Source organism: Schistocerca piceifrons, chromosome 8 (genome assembly GCF_021461385.2).
Source record: "Schistocerca piceifrons isolate TAMUIC-IGC-003096 chromosome 8, iqSchPice1.1, whole genome shotgun sequence".
Classification (NCBI taxonomy): domain Eukaryota; kingdom Metazoa; phylum Arthropoda; class Insecta; order Orthoptera; family Acrididae; genus Schistocerca; species Schistocerca piceifrons.
In genome coordinates, this window is record NC_060145.1 from 266,111,391 (window position 1) to 266,126,764 (window position 15,374).

General features: G+C 38.7%; 1 protein-coding gene across 1 annotated transcript in view; it reads left to right on the top strand.

Annotated features, from left to right (window-relative positions):
- LOC124712005 (retinoblastoma-binding protein 5 homolog) overlaps positions 1–15,374 on the top strand; it is a 69,257-nt gene that overhangs the window by 40,608 nt on the left and 13,275 nt on the right. Inside the window, exon 8 of the mRNA XM_047242292.1 lies at positions 6,341–6,494. Within this exon, the coding sequence (XP_047098248.1) occupies positions 6,341–6,494 (154 nt within the window). The remainder of the gene's footprint in view (positions 1–6,340; positions 6,495–15,374) is intronic.

Sequence of the window (15,374 nt, forward strand, 5' to 3'; positions counted from 1 at the left end):
TTAAAATGATGTGTAAGACTGGTACTCAAACCTGGAACTATAGTTTTCACAGGCATTCTTGTTGTCAACACCCTCACAGCTAACTTTGCAAATGCCTCTTTTTTTTTTTTTTTATTTTCCAAACTTCAAAGCTCTTCTCTGTGTTCCTTGCCTTACAAGGGAATGGTCAGACTTGTCATGCCGAAACATGTATTGCTTTTTTTAGCACTGTTATTTAACTGTGCAAAAGGTCCGTATGCAAAATTGTAGCTGCTGACATGAACTGGAAGTCACCTAAAAAAAATCACGAACATGGCTTTGTTTCCTGCTTGGCGCTTGCAGTGATGGCTGGCCACCCCTGGAAATGGCGAGTCGCGAGCATTGTGCGCATGGTCGGGAAGTGCGGCTGTCTTATCGCGGCGTTCACCAAAGAGGAATATCGCTCACGGTTTTGGTGGAAAGGGGAAACGAATATTCGTTTCTGTGGCATGCACGTCCTTTTAATTTCTGGTACGTATTTCGAAACATACCGTCCTGAAACTGGTTAGAGATGTGAAAGATGTTCTGTACATGTTCATCTATACTCCACAAGCCACTTAACGGTGAACATTCAATCTCCCCTCACAGGTGATGGCGAAGCCTGTAAATGTTTTGCTGCTTGCCATGGAGATATACCACAGACGCCAAATGAAGCAATCAACAGAAAACACGCATGAAGACTATGTGTTGTGCGACATTGTTGTTAAACTTCTAGACGAGCATGTAAATGGCGCAGACATGTGGCTAGAAACAACTGAAACACTCGATATTGCAGACTGTGAATCTAAATCTACAGACGGCGAAGACACTGACGAAAGTTGCACTCATGAAGACTCTTCGAGTGATAGTGTCATGTACCATCATCAATTACCTCCGAAAGTAACACCAGCAACTACAATTACCTTATCAGACAAAGAAAAAGCGGTGACGTATTGGTTGAACGAAAGTGGTAAGAATTGCATACGTGTCAGTACTGTTCAAAATAAGTATCTCTCTGTCCGTTCTGAACGTGAATTGTATAGATGGAAAAAGGAAGTCGCTGGATGATGTAAGAGTCGACTGGAAATTGCGACGGAGATAAATGCACGACTTTTTGAGCTATTTTCCGATGCCAGACAACAGTCATTTAGTGTCAGCAATACAACTTTGCGTGATTAGGCATTAGAGATTGCCAACGCAATAGGCGCTAAAGAATTTACAGCTTCTCAAAGTTGGATTAGTCGCTTCAAAAGATCACATAAAATTGTGGCAAGAAAAATAACAAAATTTGTATCGAGAAACAGGTCGGAAAATGAAGTGACACAAATCGAAATGATAGAAGCTTTTCTTATGAATGCAAAAAATAAGATCGCTAGTTTTAGTGAATCGTACATGTACAGTGCAGATCAGTCAGGTTTTCAAAAAGAAATGTGTGCAAAAAGAACACTGTCATTCAAAGGGGAAAAACATATTGAGGCGATTGCGCAGTCCACAACTGCACTCACCCATTCATACACTATAATGCCCATAATTAGTCTGGATGGTTCATTGCTACCTAAATTATATGTGTGTCTTCAAGAACCAACTGGATGTTTTGGACCATGTGCCAAAAGAACAATGTTCTACGCAAACAATCTTGTGGTAGACGCATCAAAGTCTGGAAAAATGGGAAATGAAAACGTTACACTTTTCATGCATCATGCTTTTCTTCCGTTCTGCAGGAACAAATCTCTTCTCCTTCTAGATTCGTGGTCAGGTCATAAAAGGACTGATTCATTAAAAGCTGTATTTCGAGCCCACCCAGACAAAGAGGTAGAGATACTTCAGATTCCACCCGGCATGACGAACGTAATTCAATCTTTAGACAGAGAATTTTTCCGTCAGTGGAAGGCATTTTACAGAAAACTAACAGAGAAAATTATTGTGTGCAGATCACTGCAATTTCCTGTCTATTACCGTGACAATCTTCTCAAGCTGCAATCAGTAGTACATTATCAGTTTTCCTCCCCACGGTTTCAGAATTTAATTAAATGTGTATGGCACTCCTAAAAATATACTGATACTAGGCCTGATTCATTCCTAACACCAGCCCAGTTTTTTCTGCAGACATCTAACAACATCTGTGATTCGCAGGGCTGTCATATGTCGTCTTTGCTTTTATGTTCTTGGTGCACTTAACACCTATGTTTTGAACATAGTATCAATATTTCGCATTTTTGCGGTAATTAAAAGAAATAAAATTTGGACGTGTTCTAAACCGTATATTTATTTGTGTCTATTTCATAGCTATTTGGAAAGAATGTTGTAGATAACATATCAGCCATATTTGTCAACGAATGTTTAATTATCATACGATCGCTTTCACTGGAGGAATCAGCTCTCTCGCTATTGTGGCAAGAGAGTGGTGCGTAGCTAATGCCACCTTGTCCCTAGATGGTGTTGGTATAACGTAGCAAGAGAGGTCAGGGTTGTGCAAGAGGCAGTTACAAGCGCGGAAACCATGCGACAATAATGCCGTACTTCATAAAATTGTTTGTAGACTTCCAGGTCATGTCAGCAGCTAAAATTCTGCATACCGACTTCTTGCAGTGTTAACTCACAGTGGTAAAAAAAGCAACATAGGTTTCGGCATGACAAGTTTGACCATTCCCTTGTTAGTCAGCTGTGCTTGAGTATACTGATCTGCAGTAGTCATATTTTTAAGTCGGGTTACCTTGTTATTGATTTCATGCACTGTGAATGTGTAACCTGTTCTTTGTCGTTTTTAATGATAGCTTTGCAAGTAACATATTAGTCTTTTGTGTTTAGTATAAAGTCATATATTTTGTATAGCGTTATGTATAAGTAAATGTCTGTAGTTGTTTTTTATTATGTTTTTCTTTCTATCATATCTTTAATTGTGATGCAATGTTAGATTAAATCTGCATACCACAAAAATATGAAATGTAAGTTCTGTTTAAGAGGTATGTGCAGAGTGTTTTGAAACTCACATTACAAACTTCTGAGACTTGTAGATCGGAGTGAGTACATAATACTTTGAATAGGAACCCATGTCTGGATATGTACCATTTCTGTTGTGCGACTTTTCAATTTGGATGTTTTAATTCAGCCACATCAGTTTGAGGAATTGAATTAGGAGTGACGCAGTACAAAAGGTTATTTTTCTGTGTCAAAAGTATGGTTCAGATTGATGTTATTCTGATTGATTAAAACATTTAAAAAGCATTTATGGTCAGTAGTCACACGAAATATGTTATTTTTAAGTAATTAAAGCTTAAAAATCATTAAATATCAGGATCTAGTCACGTGTTTGAAAACACGGTGTTATTGGCTGATGCTCTGGTGACATCAAAGACTGGGAGTAGGACAAAGATATATGTGTGTTATAGGAGCGCTAGCCAAAGGTATGAGGTTTTTACGTACTTTTTTTGCAAACACTTTGGCTATTGAGTGATGTAAAACACAATGACTACTTTTAAGTAGCAATAGAAAGAAATTTTGTGAACAGTGATAGTGAAAACCTTTCCAAAGTTAATGCAATTATGCTCCACCCATTTAGAGTGGCAATAAGTGTAACGATTGACATTCTTTTCCATGCTCTCTGCAACATCATTAAATTTACTCAAAACTAAGGAACTGCAGAACTTTCGCAAATGGGTTTATATATTATATCTAGATTGTCGACTGTCTGTCACGAGATGGAACCCACAACACAATAAAACTATTCTTGGTAAAACTTAGGAACAGGTTTCCTTTTTATAAGACACTCAGATCTAGCATACATTTTGTGGTGCAACAGATAGCCGTCGTATTGTAAGCAAAGAGGTCACAGGTTCGAATCCTGGAAGGGTTACGTATTTTTAAAAGTTTGACATGAAATACAAAATCAATGTTAGCAAGAACTGATTGAAGCAGGTGTTTCGATTGTGGGATGTATTATATGTAGCTTCACATTAGTCATAGTCTGAGAAATGGACAACAGTGGATGAATGCATTTACTTTGAAAACACACAGTTCACTTTTTTGGAAAGTATTGCTAGTAGTAAAGATATCACCATACACCCATGGTACAATGAGGTTTAGGACGATGAGGTTATACGGAGAGATATAAATCGTATACAACATGCAGGTGACACAAATGTATAAGGGCTGTGATGTTTGTGAGTGCAAAGTAACATTAGCATCTGAAGCAGTCTTATTTCAGCTTTATGCAGGATGATAAAGGTGCAAAAGTTCAAACAGTAAGGTTCCTAGCTGGACAGTACACAGATAAAAACATTGTTTCTAATAAAGTAAAAAGTGTATGGTTACATTAACTAGAAAATATCTTTTTGAATGTGACGTGTGAACAGCAATTGCAAATGTAAGCGCATGTAAACAGCAAGGAAAACACAAAAATATTCTGTTTCTGATTGGTGTGGTGAAGTTTTGTAATTGTGATTTGGTTTCCATGTGAGAGGACTGTCAAGTCATTTTAAAAATAAGTTAAAATGTTCTTTCCAGTTAGATTCGAACCAGCAATCTATGAACGTAATCTTATAAAATTCAACAGTCTACCGCATAACAACTGAGCTACCAAGTAATTCACTGTAACAGTGGGAGAGCATATCTCAGAGTTAAGTTAAAGTTAACTTCAAAATGCAGCGCATTTTTGATTAAGTTAGTGAATTGGTGTGTCGACTTTGTAGCAATTTGCTGATACAGTGTAGCATCAGTTTACTCATCTTCACTTTTCAGGAGTTTTTATAGATGTATTTGTACTGTATGATACTACAGACCATTTGTAACAAATTTTCCGAAACACTAATTCCAAAACAAGATGTCACTGTGACTTAAATTATTGCAGTAGGAGCAATGAGCTAGCTAGTGATGCCACAGGCATCATACGACTCGAATGGAACGTGTTAGTTGTCTTTCATATTATTTGAATTTTATTTCTGTTTTTATAAAAGAATAGTGAAATTCTAGAGGAAAAAAATGTGTTAGGTACATGAAATGACATAATCAATCATTTAAGACAATTTCCAGATAACAGTCAAGTGCCCAATTATTAGGCAACAATTCAAAAGGAAACATAATGAAACATCAATTTATCACTTTAGCACATTGTTTGTATTAACACTTAAACATTATGTGTTTACATTAGTCCAAAACAAAAAGAACCCAGCCTTCTGTACATACAAATAAATGTGCTTAAGTTATAAAAAGATGTTTCTTTATGTTTCCTTTTGAATTGTTACCTAATAATTGTACTGTACCACACCTAATTCAATTCCTCCAGCAGAAGTGGATGAATTAAGCATCTGAATTGAAACCACAGTAGAATGGAAAAGGCATGTTTCCAGTCACGGGTTCCTGCTCAAAATATTATGTACACACTTCCCTCTACACGTTCTAGAAGTTTGTAACTGGAATTTCCAAACATTTTGTATGTTAATTAACTCACAACAGTGAAATATTCATTGAAGGAGTTGTACACTCACACATTTTCTGTTTTCGCTGAGCAGAATAGGGCAGTGATTGAAATAGTGGACCTATTTTCCAGAGATGTGGAATTCAGATTGCATATGACCTTGATTTAGGTTTTTTGAGCGTGTCTTAGATCAGTTGAGACAGTTGTCAAGATGCTTCCTTAAACAAGGCATCGTCAGATCGTTATTTAACCAAGCATGTGCTCTGCCTCTCACATCAACATTGTCAAATTGTTGGACACTAATCTTCATTCTTTAGTCTATTTCACTGTGTGTGTGTGTGTGTGTGTGTGTGTGTGTGTGTGTGTGTGTGTGCGTGTGCGTGTGTGCGCGCGCGTGTGCCTTTTTTTCAAACAGCATAATGTCAGTTTAGCTTCTTTTAAGAATCAGATCATTTCATCAAAGCTCATGTTGTTGTTATTTATTTCAAATTGGAAATTGTTGATGAAAGTTGTACATAAATTAATGTTTTCTTTGATGGATGCTAATATATGAGGTCGAAAAATACAGTAATTCAGTACAACTCATACCTGTATTGTAACAATATATGGCATTTTTGAGGCTGCCAGTGTTCTTGTGGATCCATGATGTAAATATTATGTAAAATATTTAAGCATATATTACCTCTGCATCCCAGTTTTATTTCAAATCATTCAGTATGAGCTAAAAAGAATAAATCTCAAATCTTGTGACAGCTTTGTTTGAAGGAGGTGGAGCTCCTTATTCATCCCACAGTAATCTGTGGAGTCAGAGCTTGCTCCCTCTGCTCACCCCCATTTATTATTGCCCAAGAAAAAAGTATGTGGTTCTTACATAAACATAAGTTGTTTTACCATGACATAAAATGATGCTGTGCATTTCTGCTTTTACAGAACCATGTGGAAAAAATGTTGTTTCTCTGGTGATGGGGAGTACATCTGCGCTGGTTCTGCTCGTCAACATGCGTTGTATGTATGGGAGAAAAGCATAGGAAACCTTGTGAAGATACTTCATGGTACTAAGGGAGAATTGCTGCTGGATGTTGTGGTGTGTACTATTAAATTGAAACCAAAACTGTTTTAAGTATGTCATTAAGCTCCATACTCAGACTGTGCTCCTGTTGTAATGGTTCGATTTTGCAACATTGTCCGCAAATAGATAGAGATATATTGAATGAAATGTGGTTGGCTCTCAGAAAGGCAGTGTGCGAAGCCTTCGAGGACTCTCAAAGCAGAATTGTAAAAGACATCTCACACCGCTCAAAGATATTCAGGTATGTAAATGTTGTCAGTAATACCAACATTAGTGTCTGAACACTCTTGTGTGACACAGGAAATGAAATTAAGAGTAACAAAACAAAAACAGAACTTCTGAACTCTGTTTTCAAATGTACTTTTATGAAGGAAGACACAGGAGTACTGCTCTAGTTCAGTTCTTGCACCATTGCAAAAATGAGTGTTTGCAGGCTTGAGAAAAAGCTGAAATCACTGAAACTGATAAAGCCCCCCCCCCCCCCCCCAACCACCACCACCACCACCACAACAACGCACACACCCCATCCACCCCAGTTTTTTGAGTGTGGTTGATTGTTGTTCAAATTCAGATTCTGGAGTAGTATCCTAATCATAACCTGATAAACTAGAAATAGAACTTATTTTTCTTTCTGTGAAATCCACCCTCAAAAATGAAAACAAAACACCTTATTGTTGTGTATTAATTTACGTTTAAATATGTCTATAATGAGAAACAATATATATGGGAGAAACAGTTTGTCTAATGGCTAAAATACTCCACTATCGTTGTTAAAACTGTCTTATGATGCAGGAAACAAAACAGCGAATGCATGCAGCAGAGCATTTTCTTTCTAGCAGTCAGTTTTAACAGAAAACTTGTGCATTTTAAAAAAATGTGGGATATGTCCGTCTGGATGATTCTATAGAGTGTTGTTTAAAATTTGAAGTAAATTATTCAAGAATCTTTCAAGACTTTTGCTAACAGCATTGGTAATTGAACTCGGGATTAAAAAAGAGCTGAGAATAAATGCGAAAGGTCTGGCTTTTGTGGACAATCTTGCCATTCTAACTAACAGTAGAGAAGAAGTCAAACTCGCCCTGGAGAAGCTTCACAAAATTTTGCAGAAAACTGGCCTACAAAACTCTTTCAAGAAAACTTATACATGAAAAGCAAGCCTACAGATAATCTCCCCAAAAGAACTTAGTATCGGAAAGTGACACAAGTTACACACTTCAAATAACTAGGAGAGATCATCCAACCATCAGAACTAAACACAAATGGCTAATCAAGAAAGAATCTGCAAATTACAAAAAGCATATAAGTTCACTTGCAATCACTACAATAAAATATCTGTTCCTGTCAGCGCAAAACTAAGGCATTACAGCAGAATAATTCTACAAGAAGCCCTCTATTCTGCAGAAACTACAGTGATTTGTAGTCAAACAAAAATAAGAGAAATTGAAAATCAGGCAAGGAAAATATTCAGACCAGTTTTTCGTGTAGAAATTTGGATTAAGAGGCCATAAAGAGAGATGACAAATATATAGAAACAATAACCTTTAGAAAGAGAAGGTTGAAATATTATGAATATATCAGTGTGTATTTGCATTCATTCTTGTGTCAGAATTTCAAGTCAATCAACTAATTACTTTTTGAGTTACGCAAGCACAAACATACGGTGACTGAGTAGCCCCCCTTGAATAAAAAACTATGGCCTATATTTTTAATAAAGCACAAACTACACTTTGTATACAAGAAGGGTATAGAAGTGGTCAACAAAACCACAATCCAGTTTCATTGACATCCATACGTTGCAGAATTTTAGAACATATTCTGATCTCAAGTGTGATGTGGTGCCTCAATCAGAATGACCTCTGTGTCATACAGCATGAATTCCAAAAGCAACAGTTGTGCAAAAAACATCTCGTACATTTCTCTCATGCCATCCATAAATTGATGGATCAAGGGAATCAAGTGGATATTGTATTTGTCTTCTGGAAAGCTTGTGACTCAGTTCTACATCAGTGCTTATTAACAAAAGTATTACCATATGGCATATGAAACCTAATTTGTAACTGGATGTAGGATTTCTTAGGGTTAACATGGATGATGTACATTACTGACTTTATAAACATTATTAATAATAACCTCAGACTTTTTGCATGTAGAAATCACACTTAGAATTAAAGATATCACCACTGGACTGCTACTTTATCATCAAAATCTGAACATGCAGCAACACTAAAATTTGAGATTTGTTCATGGAAATATCTACATCTACATAGATACTCTGCAATCCACCATCAGACATGTGGTGGAGGGTACCCTGTACCACTACTAGTCATTTCCTTTCCTGTTCCCCCTCACAAATAGAGCAAGGGAAAAACAACTACGAGCCCTGATTTCTCATATCTTATCTTTGTGGTCCTTTCGCGCAATGTATGTTTGAGGCAGTAGAATCATTCTGCAGCTAGCTTCAAATGCCAGTTCTCAAAATTTTCTCAGTAGTGTTCCTCGAAAAGAAGTCGCCTTCCCTTCAGAAACTCCCATTTGATCTCCTGGAGCATGGCTGTATAACACTTGCCTGTTGTTCGAATCTACCAGAAATAAATCTAGCAGCCCGCCTCTGAATTGCTTCAATATCTTCCTTCAATCCGACCTGGTACGGATCCTAAAGACTCGATCAGCATTCAAGAATAGGTCATACTAGCATCTTACATGCGGTCTCCATTACAGATGAACCACACTTTCCTAGAATTCTCCCAATAAACTGAAGTCAACCATTTACCATCCTTACCACAGTCCTCAATTGCTCATTACATTTCATATCGCTTTGCAACGTTATACACAGATGTTTAAACGACGTGACTGTGTCAAGCAAGTCCTCAATTGCTCATTACATTTCATATCGCTTTGCAACGTTATGCACAGATGTTTAAACGACGTGACTGTGTCAAGCAGGACACAGCTAATGCTGTATCTGAACACTACAGGTTTGTTTTTGGACCTATCCACATTAACTTACATTATTTTACATTCAGAGTTAGCTGCCATTCATCACATTAAATAGAAATTTTGTCCAAGTGATTTTGTACTCTCCTGCTGTCACTCAACTTTGACACCTTATAGTGTACACCACAGCATCAACAGCAAACAACTGCAAATTGTTGCCCATCCTGTCCACCAAATCATTTATGTACATGGAAAATAATAGCAATCCTACCACACTGAGGCACTCCTGATGATACCCTTGTCTTGCTGTTGAGGACAACATACTAGGTTCTATAACTGAATAAATCTTTGAGCAACTCGCACATCTGTGAACCTATTCCATATGCCTGTACCTTCTTTAACAGCCTGCAGTGGGTACCGTGTCAAATACTTCCTGCAAATCTAGAAATATGGAATCTGTCTATTGCCCTTCATCCATAGTTCACAGTATGTCATGCGAGAAAATGGCAAGCTGAGTTTCGCAAGAGCGATGCTTTCTAAAACCATGCTGATTCATGGTCATCATATTCTCATTCACAAGAAAATGTATTAAATTCGAACTGAGAATCTGTTCAAGAATTCTGCAGTAAACTGACATTAGGGATACTGGTGTGTAATTTTGGGAGTCTATTATTTTGCTCTTCTTATATATACGGAAGTCAGGTGCACTTCTTTTCCAGTCAATTGGAACTTTTTGTGCTGGGCTAAAGATTTGTGATAAATGCAAGCTAGGTAAGGGGCCAATACTGTAGAGTGCTCATTGAAAAACCAAATTGGGTTGGACCTGGTGACTTACATGTTTTCAGCTCTTTCATTTGTTTCTCTATGCCAGGGATGCTTATTACTAGGTCGTCTATACAGGGGTCTGTTTGATGGTCAAATGACAGTATGTTTACATGGTTCTCTTTCATGAACAATAACTAAATGTGAAACTTAGAACTTTGGCTTTTATTTTGCTGTCTTCAATTGCCACACCAGTCTGATCAACAAGTGACTGGATAGAAGCCTTAGACCCACTTAGCAATTTTACATAAAACTGGAATTTTCTCGGGCTGTCTGCCAGATATTTTGCTAAGGTATGATGGTGGTAGTCGTCGTATGTTTCACACATAGATATTTTCACATATGCATGAATCTCTATTAACCTTAGCTTGTCAAACAGCCTATGCTTCCTCAGCATTTTCTGAATCTTGTTATTAAACCAGGGTGGGTCTTTTCCATCCTTACTACTACTTACTAGGCACATAATTCTCAGGCTACAATTTACAATCTGCTTAAACTTTGCCCATAATTCCTCTTGTCCATCTTATTGGAACTAAGTTATGTCAGTTCATTGTCTAAGTGAGAGGCTAACAACTGCTTATTTGCTCTTTTCAGCAGAAACACTCACCCCGCCTCCTTATCTGATTTATTAACTTTTGTAACCATAGTTGCTATAATGACATGATCAGTAATCCCAGTTTCTATACTGACATTGTCAATAAAGTCCGGTCTGTGTGTAGCTGCAAAGTCCAGGATATTTCCAATGCATGTGGGCTGCCAAACTAGCTGCTTAAGACAGTTTTCAGAAAGCACATTCAGAAGTACTTCACATGACTGACTGTCTGTCTGTACCCCCTGCAGGGTTAAAGTCACCTCTGGTTAGTATTGCACAATCTGGGTATTTATGCTCTACTCACTGCAGACTTTCTTTGAATGACTCTAGAACGGTCGCAGCAGAATTAGGTGGGTGGTAAAAACATCCAGCAATTAACTTGGTTTTGCATAAACCTCTTATAAGCGACCAGATAACGTCACTGTCACACTCAACTTCTTCCTCAATAGAGACAATATTTTTGTCAGCTGCAATGAACACACACACACACACACACACACACACACACACACACCTCCCGCAGCCTCTAATCTGTCTTTCTGATATTCGTTCCATGACTCACTAATATCTCGGAGCTCTCACTTTGGGTTTCAGCCAGCTCTCAGTCCCAAGAATAATCTGAGCATGAGAAGATTAATGGAGGACAGTAAATTCGGGAACTTTGTTAAGTGCACTTCTTAAATGAACCGGTATGAATGTAAGCTCCAACTATACACACCCTTTCATTCAAAGAATAACTCAGAGAACAACTCTTTCTGCACTTTCACACTATAACTGAAGCTGTGACAATTAACCATTTCCATCACGTTGAATAGATCAGGTAAATGGTAAATAATAAGGTCACTACATGTTGCTTACAGAGTGGGGAAATTTTAAGTTCCAATTCCACCTGAGCACAAGAGTAAGTCAAATAAGTATTTGCAATTTTGTCTAATTTTCTTTAGGTTAGCTGAGTAAGGCTCACCGCCTGCTAGATGGCACCGTTGTCTTCACCTGTGGTAGGTTACAGCATTATAACACCATACAACATTGCACTATTATGACCTAAAAATGGCCATGTGATTCTCTAGCTGCACCATAGAACAATGGGATTCCATAATCTTCCTTGGTGATCTGAATGCATACCAGGAGCAACAACTCGTAGAAAACTTTCAGCACAATACGGGGACAACATTTTGCCACAGTGAAGTTTTTACCTATGGATTGAAAGTTCAAAAGTGGTCCAATGAGCGTGAAGGATGAGGAAAGAACAGGGTGTCCACGTACAGCCACAATTGATGCCAGTATTGAACAAATCCATGCCTTAATTCTGAATAGCAGACAAGTGACTGTTGATGCGACAAACCATTTGCGGATTAGCCATGGTTCTGTATATGAAGTCATGTATAACAGGCTCAATTTTGCAAAGTCTGTGTGAAATGGGTTCCAAAACAAGCTGATGAAGAGAACAAGCGTAACTGTGTGAAAATTTATGAGCACCTACTGGACAGTCATACTAACAAAGGCAGAATGTTTCTGGAATGAATCATCACTGGAGATGACCATAAATTCATCTTTTTGAGCCAGAGAATAAACACTAGTGCATAGAATGGAATCACCCCAAATCTCCAGTTTAAAAGAAATTCAAGAGTCAACCTTAATGTCGAAAAGGGGTCAACAGTGAACAGTAAACGTTGCAGTGATATGACGGTAAACAAGTTGGAGCCAGCAGTTCACAATAAATGCAGAGGTCGATTGTCCGCAGGCTTTCTTTTGTCTCATGACAATTCGCATCCATATATTGGTGCCCACAGTGCTCAATGTCTTCAGCCAGTGCATTCTGAGGTTTTAGAGCATCCTGCATAGTTGCATTCTCACCCTTTGGTGTTGCCATCTGTTTGGTCCACTTAAAGATGCTGTAAAAGCCATCGATTCAGCTCCGATCAACAAGTGAAGGGAGTGGTGCATACATGGCCTGCTATGCAACAAAAAATCTTTTTCTCAGGAGGTATCAGAAAGCTTGTGCAATGGTGAACCAAGTGCATTATAAAACAGGGTGATTATGTTGAAAAAAGATATGAAATAAAAATTAATAATTATGGAAATGACAGATTGTTACTCACTATAAAGGTGGTGGTGGAGGTGGAGGTGGAGGTGGAGGTGGAGGTGGAGTTAAGTCCCTATGGGACCAAACAGCTGAGGTCATCAGTAGCTAGACTTACACACTACTTAATCTAACTTAAACTAGAACGAAATTTTCACTCTGCAGCAGAGTGTGCGCTGATATGAAACTTCCTGGCATATTAAAACTGTGTGCCAGTCCGAGACTCGAACTCAGGACCTTTGCCTTTTGCGGGCAAGTGCATCGCAGGAGAGCTTATGTGAAGTTTGGGAGGTAGGAGACGAGGTACTGGCGGAAGTAAAGTTGTGAGGACGGGGCGTGAGCTGTGCTTGGGTAGCTCAGATGGCAGAGCACTAGCCCACGAAAGGCAAAGGTCCCGAGTTCGAGTTTCAGTCCAGCACACATTTTAGTCTGCCAGGAAGTAACTTAAACTAACTTACACTAGGAACAACACACACACACACACACACACACACACACACACACACAAGGAAGGACTCGAACCTCCGATGGGGGGAGCTGCGTGAACCATGGCAAGGGGCCTCAGGCAATGCGACTATTAAGATGACACATTGAGCAGCAGACAAGCACAGTGAAAAGTCCTGGTACACACTAAGCTTTCAGCCAAAGCCTTCTTTAGAAAAGAAAGGAAAACACAAACACATTCGCTCAAGCAGGCACACCTCACACACATGTGACCGCTCTCTGGCCGCTCTAGCCTGTCTGCAACTCAACATGTCATCTTTATGCTGAGTAGCAGTCTATCATTTTCGTAACTGTTGATATTCCAATGTGGACTTTCCATTGTTTGATCAATAAAAGTTATGCATTCCTGTTGTAATAAATTATAAAAATTGATTTGCAGATAATATTAATAGCTTTTAACCAATCATTAATACTCATGAGATAATCAAATAAAATCGATACAGGTGAATACACTGGTGCACTCATTGTATACTTGATGACACTGCTGCTATGAAAACACTTTTGTATTTGAAATTTGTGTACATTTGAGATTAGTCTATTGTGAGATTTTCAATTAGTAGTTGTACTGATGTTGATAAGCATCCCATTTAACCATGACACAATATTCATTTCATGTGAATGGTAATGGAAGAGTTATAAGCAGTGTAGCCACACGTTAAAATCGAGAAGGAGATGAAACATTTTGGATTTGACAAAATTTTAATATTGTGTTTTTCTGTTTTCTCTTCTCACATAATAAAAGATGTTCTTCGTGGCTGATGCGTCCATACATGAAGCACAGAATGACATACCTATAATACGTCTGGGTTCTGCAGGCTGTACTACAGTTCCTCTGCCATATAAGAGAATGTAGACTCGGAAAGCTAGAACAGATCTAGCCTGTGCAAGGGGGTGAAGTTCTTCTGGGGTTTTGTGATGGGTGTCAGCTAGGTGTACTGCAGCCATATTTATGTTGTTCTGATGAATAGGGAACAGTGTGTCCAGGGGTTGGCCTTAGAGCAGGCTGTTCCAACTTTAGTGTTGATTTCAGGCAGCTGGGTATGTGTGGGCATCTGGCAGCCTTTGAGCACAGAAGGGGGGAGGGGGGGGGGGGAGGCACGGGTAGGCAAGTAGCAGATGTGCTGTACTCTGGGAGCCAAGCAATAGACAGTGCAACTGAATTGCCCTTGGTGAGTTCCCACAGGCAGGAGCGGCCAATTAACTTGCATGTCCTGGATTATGGAGCAATAGGATTACATAGAGGGGTAGCCTATACTACCTATGCCTGAAAGAAGGTGAGTTGAAGGGCACTTGCCCATTCTCCATGGGGCACTGTTGGAACGTCCTTGTCAGGGTGCTATACCAGTACTTTTGTGCAGATCGACCAATAATTGTGCACAGTATAACAGAAAATTTTGGAGATTCGAATTTGGCATTGTTCTGTAATGATCATCCACCTTTAGTGTAGGATGTCACCAAAATGCTACCAAGCCATAGGAAATGGTATATACACCACGAAGGGTGCCACAGAGAAACAGAAATTATGTAGCGATTGTTGAAACTGAAGTGTTTAGGATGACTCTCTGCAACTTAATACCAGAATAAGCTAAACCTACAATTTAGTGGACTCAGTATGAGGCAGAATTGCTGACCAGTATTTACCATAGTACGTTTGACAGATAACATGTAAAAGTAAAAGTTTTAACATTATTCTAGCTTTCCGAACTATTGGTCCCTCCCGTAGTGAGGAGACATGGGCAGTTGAGAAGGTTAATTACTTAAAGTGGTCACCCATACCCCAGATGAGTGTACCCACCTGTAGTGAGGACAACTGTCAATCTCACTATATAGATAGCTCCCTTTCATCCTGGGATCTGAGTGACCTGTGTTTCTTTTTTAACCTTTCCCACTCTATCTCCTCCCTGAGAAAGGAACTTGCATTTCTGATAACTGGATTAATGTCATAATTTTTTTTCCTGTT